The 10,837-nt window shown below is 42.6% G+C and overlaps 1 protein-coding gene across 1 annotated transcript in view; it reads left to right on the top strand.

Annotated features, from left to right (window-relative positions):
* The first annotated feature begins 430 nt into the window (after positions 1–430).
* LOC118367144 (protein Wnt-6-like) overlaps positions 431–10,837 on the top strand; it is a 30,515-nt gene continuing 20,108 nt past the window's right edge. The window contains exons 1-3 of the mRNA XM_035750228.2: positions 431–1,004; positions 1,231–1,322; positions 8,069–8,289. Coding sequence (XP_035606121.1) covers positions 1,243–1,322; positions 8,069–8,289 — 301 coding nt within the window. The 5' untranslated portion in view covers positions 431–1,004; positions 1,231–1,242. The remainder of the gene's footprint in view (positions 1,005–1,230; positions 1,323–8,068; positions 8,290–10,837) is intronic.

Genomic DNA, 10,837 nt, shown 5'->3' with positions numbered 1-10,837 from the left:
TTGTAAATAATTTATGAACGACTAATATGAAAAAATAGAATGTGAGCTCAGCAAAGAAAAAGCACTGAGAAGGTTTTTCCATACAGTATAATGTAAACAAATCATAAAATATATTTCAGCACAGACGGAGGTAATAGCCCAAAGATTACCTTAGGCTATTTGTCCTGAATAAATAAATACAAATATAGATGAATGGATGAGCAGAAACATATTATCTCTCTCTCCCTAAATAAATATTTTTGATGAAAAAGTTATTGCCTTTCCACAACTGTTACAGTTGCAATGGAAGTTGGCTTTACTGGTCTATTGGTGTACTTTATTTCGGAAAAACAACTTTTGGTCTACATCGTTTCCCCAGAAGTATGCATGTTCACATTATCAACAGATATTGGCAAATGTGACAAAGGTATACAACACCTGAAAGCTCTAATTTCTTCACTATAAACACACAGGGGAAAATGTTTCCCTTTCTCGGCCATTCTGATGTAAAATATATATTTTTGCACACAGTCAGGTTCTTCCAACTAATTATCCCGTTTTTCTGAGTGACAAAATAGGTCTTCACTTGGCCCGAAGCGACATCATACCAGGTGGGAGATGAGCGCATATTTTATGCAAAGGAAGTACATTCCCACTTGAAACGTGCATTAGAGCGCAGACACCCGAATAAATTTGCGGGTTTTACGCCTACCTGTGAATCGAAAAGTACCCGACACTTCGATGCGGAGTAAAAATGTACAGTTGTTACCAAGGCCAATAGATTGTATTACTTTTGCACTAAAACGTTAGCATTGATTGTCCTCACGGAATCTGCTGGTCCATGGGTTTACTTTTCTGCCCAAGGTCTGGCTACATTCCATCACCCCCGGGCTGTAGTATCCTTGCTGCCAGATTAAAATCGCTGTGCTATTGGAATTTGGGTGTTTTAGTCAGGACGTGCTTGTCACCTCTGCCTCTGGTGTTTCAGTCTTGAATCTATCTGCCAGAGAGACGACTATGAAGAGGTTAACACATTTCATCACGATCTCTCTTCCCTCCTGACCGTGTAATCGAACTTTAGTTGTGCATCCAAAGAGGGGTTCAAATGACTTTTTGAGCATTTAGTGGGTGTGTGCTGAATCCTGCAGATTACGAACTCTGCAGGACATCCAATGAAAACAACAACACCTTCATTGAATTGGGGATTGGCGCCTCTCACTTTTTAATTTAACGTTGTTGTTTTTTTTTAAGGACACTCTCATCATGACGATACCATTATCTCGGACTCAACTAGCCCTGTTTTTCATCCTCCTGTGTCCGGTCAATATCATTGGGTTATGGTGGTAAGTCATGCTACAAACAATTAACATGTGCGTCAAATTGAGTTGCTAATTTAAATAAGGTTTCTTAGAATACGGTGTTTTTTTGTCATCTGATGTTATGTAAAGGTTATGTTTTGCACGCGCCCATAGTTGATATCTGGCTAAAGATTGGCATGTCAGGATGTACTCAAATACATGCAACTCTGAATTTGACTTTATTGATACAACCACCATTCAAAGAGCCTCGTATTGACAAGTGTAATAACATGGTAATACTTTTGATGACCTTGACCGCACTGTGAAGCATTTCGTAATACTTAGCCTACAATTACATACTAATTAAACGTTTTCGTTTTCTTTATCTATCACCACCTCCCTACTGCAAACTCACTCAAAACAATTGTAATGACTGATCAGACAATCTCTAAAAATGTCTTAATAACGAACCACAACATTTACTTTCAATACAGCATTTTTTATTGTTGGTAACGAACTAATATCTAAAATGTGGTTAAGTAACTCAATGAAATCAACAATAAAAAACTAGTCCCTAAATGTTATGACTCAGCTAGCCAAAAAAGATTCAGCTTCAGCTTGTGGAGGTCTGCGATTGCCTGTTGTAAAAACAGAGATATTAGGGAGGTCAGAGTTGGAATTTTTTCCTGTGGACCTTGAGGCAGTGGATATGTCATCATAAAACAATTATTTGTTCAGTACTCTGAGATGTATGAGACTTAAAAAGACACAAGACAGATGATTTCTTTTCTGAAGTATAATCAATTCATTTCAGACAAGCACATCTGAAGAGGGATGTTTAACAAAATCAAACCTTTTCAAGTTTGAAGGCCAGCTATTAGTACTGCTAAACTGTGAACCTCTCTCCCCAAAGACAAAATTGGAGTACTCAGGTGAGCACACCTGGAGGTCCTGCAGTTTGACAGGACAAAGATGCTTTCTGTTGAGAGCTGTGCATGCCATCTCACTCCTGTCTCTCTGCCCCTTGTCTTTAAAAGCAAATGGTTGTTAGCCCGACCAGACAGACAGGATGCCATTTGTGGGGGTAGATGAAACGTCTCTGAGATAAACCTCTTCTTTCAGAGCTTCTTTGATTAGGCTCTAATCATTTTGGCAGAGAGCAGTGAAGACCAGAGATTTTGGAATGCCTTTGCAAGTTTCAGGACAAGTAAACTCCCGGTCCTCCTGGCTGTGTGTGGGTCATAGTCTGGCAGGCAGCCAGGAGTGTGGCCCACAGGTGTGCATATAGCGTGTGCCATTTCCACTCATCCGCTCCTGGAATGGGTTCTGGGCCAAGCTTCAGCTCGGCATCATCTGTAGAGAAGCACTTCATTATACCAGATCGTTATCAAATCAAATCAAATCAAACATCACATTTTATTTGTCACAATGCCCCGAATACAACAGGTGTAGTAGACCTTACAGTGAAATGCTTACTTACAAGCCCTTAACCAACAATGCGGTTTTAAGAAAATACCCCCCCCCAAAAGTAAGAGATAAGAATAACAAATGATTCAAGAGCAGCAGTAAATAACAATAGCTATATACAGGGGGTACAGGTACAGAGTCAATGTGCGGGGGCACCGGTGTCGTGGTAATTGAGGTAATATGTACATGTAGTTAGAGTTATTAAAGTGACTATGCATAGATAATAACAGAGAGTAGCAGCAGCGTAGAGGGGGGCAAAGCAAATAGTCTGCATAGCCATTTGAATAGCTGTTCAGGAGTCTTATGGCTTGCAGTAGATGCTGTTTTAGAAGCCTCTTGGACCTAGACCTGGCACTCCGGTACCGCTTGCCGTGCAATAGCAGAGAGAACACTCAATGACTAGGGTGGCTGGTGTCTTTGACAATTTTTAGGGCCTTCCTCTGATACCGCCTGGTATAGAGGTCCTGGATGGCAGGAAGCTTTGCCCCAGTGATGTAATGGGCCGTACGCACTATCCTCTGTAGTGCCATACCAGGCAGTGATGCAACCTGTTGGAATGCTCTCAATGGTGCAGCTGTAAAACCTTTTGAAGATCTGAGGACCCATGCCAAATCTTTTCAGTCTCGTGAGCATTAATAGGTTTTGTCGTACCTCTTTATGACTGTCTTGGTGTGCTTGGACCATGTTAGTTTGTTGGTGATGTGGATCCAAGGTACTTGAAGCTCTCAAGCTGCTCCACTACAGCCCCATCAATGAGAATAATGTTGTGCTCGGCCCTCTTTGTCCTGTAGTCCACAATCATCTCCTTTGTCTTGATCACGTTGAGGGATAGGTTGTTGTCCTTGAACCACACGGTCAGGTCTTTGACCTCCTCCCTATAGGCTGTCTCATCGTTGTGTCATCAGCAAACTTAATGATGCTGTTGGAGTCGTGCCTGGCCGTGCAGTCATGAGTGAACAGGGAGTACAGAAGGGGACTGAGCACGCACCTCTGAGGGGCCCCCGTGTTGAGGATCAGCGTGGCAGATGTGTTGTTACCTACCCTTCCCACCTAGGGGTGGCCGTCAGAAAGTCCTGGATCCAGTTGCGGAGGGAGGTGTTCAGTCCCAGGGTCCTTAGCTTATTGATGAGCTTTGAGGGCACTATGGTGTTGAACACTGAGCTGTAGTCAATGAATAGCATTCTCACATAGGTGTTCCTTTTGACCAGGTGTGAAAGGGCAGTGTGGAGTGCAATAGAGATTGCATCATCTGTGGATCTGTTGGTGCGGTATGCAAATTGGAGTGGGTCTAGGGTTTCTTGGATAATGGTGTTGATGTGAGCCATGACCAGCCTTTCAAAGCATTTCATGGCTACAGATGTGAGTGCTACGGGTTGGTATTCATTTAGGCAGGTTGCCTTAGTGTTCTTGGGCACAGGAACTATGGTGGTCTGCTTGAAACATGTTGGTATTACAGACTCAGACAGGGAGAGGTTGAAAACGTCAGTGAAGACACTTGCCAGTTGGTCAGCGCATGCTTGGAGTACACGTCCTGGTAATCTGTCTGCCATGTGGCCTTGTGAATGTTGACCTGTTTAAATAGCTGCATTTCTTATAAGCTTCTAGGTTAGAGTCCCGCTCCTTGAAAGCGGCAGCTCTACCCTTTAGCTCAGTGCAGATGTTGCCTGTAGTCCATAGCATCTGGTTGGGGTATGTACGTACGGTCACTGTGGGGACGACGTCCTCTATGCACTTATTGATAAAGCCAGTGACTGATGTGGTGTGCTCCTCAATTCCATCAAAAGAATCCCGGAACATATTCCATTCTGTGCTAGCGAGACAGTCCTGTAGCTTAGCATCAGTTTCATCTGACCACATTTTTATAAACCGAGTCACTGGTGCCTCCAGCTTGAATTTTTGCTTGTAAGCAAGAATCAGAAGGATAGAATTATGGTCAGAATTGCCAAATGGAGGGCGATGGATAGCTTTGTACGCATCTCTGTATGTGGAGTAAATGTGTGTCTAGAATTGTTTTCACACTGGTTACACATTTAACATGCTGATATGAGGTTAAACTGATTTAAGTTTCCCTGCATTAAAGTCCAGGAGCGCAGCCTCTGGATGAGCGTTTTCCTGTTTGCTTATGGCGGTATACATCTCATTGAGTGCGGTTTTAGTGCCAGCATCGGTCTGTTGTGGTATGTTGACAGCTATAAAAAAAATACAGATGAAAACTCTCTTGGTAGATACGTGTGGTCTACAGCTTATCATGATATACTCTACCTCAGGTGAGCAAAACCTCGAGACTTCCCTAGATATTGTGCACCAGCTTACATGAATGCATAGGCCCTCGCCCCGTGTCTTGCCAGAGGCTGCTGTTCTGTCCTGCCGATAGAGTGTATAACCCGCCATCTTTATGTTCTTAATGTCGTCGTTCAGCCATGACTCGGTGAAACGTAAGATATTACAGTTTTTAATATCCCGTTGGTAGGATAAACGTGCTTTCAGTTTGTCCCATTTATTTTTCCAGCGATTGAACGTTAGCTAGCAGGACGGAAGGCATGGGCAGATTAGCCCTTCGTCGCCTGAGCCTCACAAGGCACCCGGATCTCTTTCCGCGAAATCTCAGTTTCCTTCTCCATCGAATAACGGGGATCTGGGCCTGGTCTGGTGTCTGTATTATATCCCTCCCGTCCGACTCATTGAGAAGAACTCTTCGTCCAGTTTGAGTTGAGCAATCCCAGTTCTGATGTCCAGAAGCTCTTTTCAGTCAAAATAGACTGTATCAGCAACCTTATGTACAAAACAAACAAAATAGCAGGGTTGGTTGAGATCCAATAAGACGGCAGCCTTCCCCTCTGGCGCCATCACAGCACTAAATCCAATCGTGCACAACACTGACGCACCGCTGCTGTCTGTCACACGTTTGTCTTGCAATAAGGGACAACGTGAGGTCTCATTCAATGACAGGGCTTGGCCTGGGGCTGCTATGTACACTGTTTCACCACAGAGCATGTGGCCTCCGCCAATTTCCAGACATTGAGGTTTTTCAGTGCGCGCATGGACCTCATGTGGTCCTCACTTATTGCAAGACAAACATGTGACGGGGAGCGGCGGTGCGTCGGTGTTGTGCAGGATTTTGAGTTCAGGATTTGAGTTTTTAGAGACGATTGTGCCGTGGCTCGGCGACACGGACCAGAGAGCTGAACACAAGCCACTCTCCAGCTCGGGTGAAAGGAGGATGAAATGTATTGTTTTGCAAAGTGAGAAAAAAAAGCCCATATATCTATGGCCATGCGCTTCATAATGTCAGTTGAGGTCCACACAAAGCTAGACAAACAGCTTATCTCCAAACGATCATGATGGCCCACATGGAGACTAGATTATTTGGATACATGTCCTTTATCAGTGTTTCCCTTTCTATTTTTGGTCTCTGGTTATCTCTGTGATATTTCATGCGAGGCACTGTTTGGAGGGCTCTTGATGGCGTAGATGGTAGTGCATCCTCCTTTCTCTCGTGATAAGACTCTGTTTCAGCATTATCGTGTCCAGGAGCATTACCGTGACTGATAAGGGAGACGGAATAATGAACACATTGCATGGACGTGGAAGATTGATTGCTTATCTGATTTTGTCGTTCCGATATGTGTGCTTTTATAGAGCTCCCTATCCTTTCATATTCAACACTGATAACATTGTGTTCCTCATAGTGAGTGCTTTGTTCAGGTCGGTCCTGGTTTGTATTGACACTGGAACAAAGCATGGTGTTCAAGACAGAGAAATGTCTTCATCATACATATCGCCGGAGCCATATTCAGACCGCATGATTCGTCCTTGCCAGTGTTCTAGCTGCTTCGGCTGCTCGTGTGATATAAAAGCCTTGCTTTTGAATTGGGCGAGGAGGGTTTGCCCTTTCACTTTGACAATGACACAGGACTTGGAGAAGAAACTCAAACATGGTCTTGCTTCTTTTTTCTTTTTCCTTTTTCCTTTTTTTTACGAGTCTACACCTCCTGCTGTAAAACGTGGTCCCTTTTTTTGTGAGCAGCTTGCCGAGCCAATTTCAAAGCTATGATCCTGGCTCGCAGATCCCCCCCAGGTTTGACGATCCATGACACGTCAGATAATCAAGGGGTGTTAAGACTCGGTGTGTCTGCGAAGTTCTGCATCTTGCCCATGTCACTTGCACATGGGTGTGGAATCATTGGATCTCAGATCTGTGTAGGTATACTATAGCGCGCCAGGGATGTGTTCCCCTGTGATCCGTTTCCATAGAGACATTGCCAATACATCATCAGTAACTGGCAGTAGGATGTCAGGATCCCAGAAGCCGGTGACGCTGGACTGTCGGAGTCAAGTTCTCACACTTCAGTGAAGACAGCTCACATTGTGGGCATTAAGCTACTGTTCACTCCCCGCTTTTAGGGCAGTGTGAATTATTAGGCTTTCAATCATTCTTCTATACTTAATCTGTGCAGCCATTATGCTATTTTGTGTACAGTATGTTGGCAGTTACATTTTTTGTTTTCCATGATGATATGGCTAAAAAAGGTGCATCTACCTACAAATCATTTTTATTTTGATTGAATCACAGATATACAGTGACATTTCAGACATTGATATATAAATGGTTTCGACTTAATAATGTAATTGACTTACTGGAGATGGGATGCATTACATTTGAAGAGCAACGGTCCTGTGTCTCATGCTTCTTATCAGACCACAAATGCTCGGGATTGGCAAGAGTGCTTGTTTGACTTCTTAAAACAAACTCACAAGGCAGATGAATGTTATTAGTCAGGAAGATTAGCTGTGACACGGGTGAGTGAAAAGCAATGAGGTATTCTCACACACTCCTACTCCCACATAATGATAAAAACGGACCCGAGCTTTACGGATCACATCACCTGAACTGGAGTCAGATGCAGAGTTATTGAATCGAGGGAACAGGAGGATAGGGCTGTTCTCACATTATGTCATAGCAACTGTCACGAGAAGGACTGGCGAGAGTTCACAGTGTTGAACCCGAGGCCCCGTACTCCCGTTAGGAATTGAAATAAACAATTTTCCTAAGGGTAAACATACATCTGTCAACGCTAGGTAAGAAACCCGGCAATTAAGACGCAGCTCTATTGCTCCTTTTTATGTTTCCACATCACTGCAGCTTTACTATTTCTCTCCACACCCGATGTCAAGTAATCAAACGGCCTAATAGAAGAACACATACATTTAGCTTTAGTGATACTTATATGGAGTAAGAGTAAGACACGAACAAAACATCATAATGCTATGCCGCTGTAGTGTGAGTTGTAGTCACAGTCTATCTGCTGTATGCTTCCCTGTAGGGCAGTGGGGAGCCCTCTGGTCATGGACCCCAATAGTATCTGTCGGAAGACCAAGCGACTTGCGGGCAAGCAGGCTGAGCTGTGCCAGAACCAGCCAGAGATCGTCCACGAGGTCGCCAAGGGTGCCAAGCTGGGTGTGCGGGAGTGCCAGTACCAGTTTCGTTTCCGCCGCTGGAACTGCACCAGTCAGAACAAGTACTTTGGCAAAATACTCCAACAAGGTGAGTGAGCACTTGTCATTATGGAAAATAGGACCCTGTGATAATTTCCCCCTAATCTTTCCAATAGCTCCACATACACACTGCCTGCCTGACATAGAAAATAATCATCTAAGTGCCTTTCAAATGGTTTAACAGTGTCTCACTTAAGACGTGACCCCTTGACCTTTGAGTGCACAGCCAATGGCCTCACTTCAACTTTACTCTGATCCAAAGTGCAGTGGAGAACAAGGCCAGCTGTTGTATGTTAACAAGACTGATTTACACTTGACTGCTTCTCTTTTGCATCAAATTGCAAACTCCAAATTACCCCCTAAATTGCTTCTCATATAACCACTGATCTCTACCATTGTCGGTGCTCTTTGAACTGAGTAATAAAACAAATGTAGGCCCTGCTACTATGCAATTATTGTCTTGCTTTTTGTATGTTGTCTCCTCCCGTTGCACTTTTCTATGCTTGCTTAATAGAGACCATTCTGTGTGTACCAACAAGGAAGTGTTTTGTCAACAAACCACCGTTTAGCTCCAGTATAGTGTATCCATTATTGGTTTTATCTTCTACTAATCTAGCTAATGCATGCCTTCAGTTGTTGGAAGAATCTTTTGAGCAGTTCTTTCATATTCAAAACAATGAGAGTACCGTTGCAAGCAGCCTGCTGGCGTTGACAGAATTCCTGTTCTTTACCGTCATTAATCTGACACAAGAAGTGTCCATTATAACTTTCCCTTCAAGATTTTGTCTCGAAGAACCGCCGCTTAGTTCTAAAGACTCAATTCGGAGTAAAGAAATATCTCATGCCGTTGCCATTTAAGTCATTACAGATGAAGCCTTTAATCTCTTGAGGCAAAGCTAAGTATTCTACAGGCGCTTCAAAGTTATTTTGTTCGCTCGGTGAGGAATATGTGGGTATTAAGATGATACCTTCTATAGTGCTAGATTATATACATCATCTTCCTTTAAACTGTGGTTTGCAACATTCCTGTTTTGAAGCTGAGAGTCAGCAGAGGGGAGAGTGCCTGTGGTGCGGTTAGTCTCCTCCGGTCAGATGTGAATCCAACCGTCAGATGTTGATCCAAGGAACATCTAGAACATTCATCTGACCTGGTTTTATGTGACCGCTTCTTATTGGACTGGGCCCGGTTTCCCGATAGCGATGGAAACGATGCTTACAAAAGTGTTTTAACGATGCATCTTTCCCACATCGCCCGAAGATGTAGCGTGAGCGAAGTGCATCGTTGGACCATTTGTCGATACTGAGAGGAATGAAAGAAAGGCAGCGCAGCTCCCTGATCAGCTTTCTCCATTCAAATCTTACCGTAGCTTTAGAATTACTCCACAATACTGATGACAGACCAGCTCCAAGAGAGCTATCACCATATGGCTGCAAGTATTGAGGTGGCTCATTCTAATGCTTACTCCATAATAATGCACTAAATCACAGATTAATTTGGCACTTCATTGCACATGTTGTTACACATCATGAAATATACTGAGGCGTTATAGACAGTGTAGCCTACAAATAGAACTCAATTGACTGAACAATAAATATATATGTATATATATATATATATATAGGCCTATGTTGCCTATAGCCCTGCTGTGTTTTGTTTTAATGCAGTCATTTCAGAATCATCTTTTTATTCTTTGCTTGTTAAATTGCGAAGACAAAATTGTATTGCAAACAGCTTGATTCTATGTTCGTCTCTATGGTCTGAGACGGTCAGTAGATAACAAGTGTTTTCAAGTGCAACTTTACTTATGATGGTTTTGGGAAACAACTAGGATATTTATTGATGCTCCTACGAAGGTTCTAACAAAAACCAGTGTAACTAGATGTATGTAATCGAAAAGGTAATTTACGTCATCTCCAAAAGTAATTATTTATCACGAGAGAGCCATAAACAATAACTAGTAATGCTGCATACTCAAAATAAATTGTTATAAATTGTTATAAATTGCTGAGGTGTACCCAATTTTGAGGACACAAGCTCAAGCACAGTACAGATACAATAAAAAAATATCTATGTATTTCGTATTCAACAAAACTGTATGAATAAGGCTCAAAATGACTTATATGCTTTTTAAATATAGTATAATGAAGTTATAAATTGACTAACTATAAGATTTCACCCTTCTAATAACTGTAAAATACATATTTGTATGCTTAGTGTTAGAGATCAAAACATCTGCCTCCACCACTGTGAATGTCTCACCGAGCTCTAGCTTGGCTTCCTGAACTCCAATTTGTAAGTCGCTCTGGATAAGAGCATCTGCTAAATGACTTAAATGTAATGTAAATGAACTCCTTAGGTGTTCATCTCATCTAAGACAAACAGAATGTGTTTTTTGTTTAAAATCTATGAATTATTTTATAATAATGGCTTTTTTTAAATCTCTGAATGTGCAGTTGTGACGAAATCACTCTCTCCTGCTGCACTATTCAATAAGGATTGCAGACATGTGCTTTGTCAGTGGCTGTGACGTAGGGTTCAGCCAGGAGTTGATGGACAGTCGGAAGAGCAAATTAAATGGTAGGAGGGACATCCCAGC

This window comes from Oncorhynchus keta, chromosome 34 (assembly GCF_023373465.1).
Source record: "Oncorhynchus keta strain PuntledgeMale-10-30-2019 chromosome 34, Oket_V2, whole genome shotgun sequence".
Taxonomy (NCBI): domain Eukaryota; kingdom Metazoa; phylum Chordata; class Actinopteri; order Salmoniformes; family Salmonidae; genus Oncorhynchus; species Oncorhynchus keta.
Note: the sequence above shows the minus strand (reverse complement) of the source record. Positions and strands in the feature narration are given on the sequence as shown.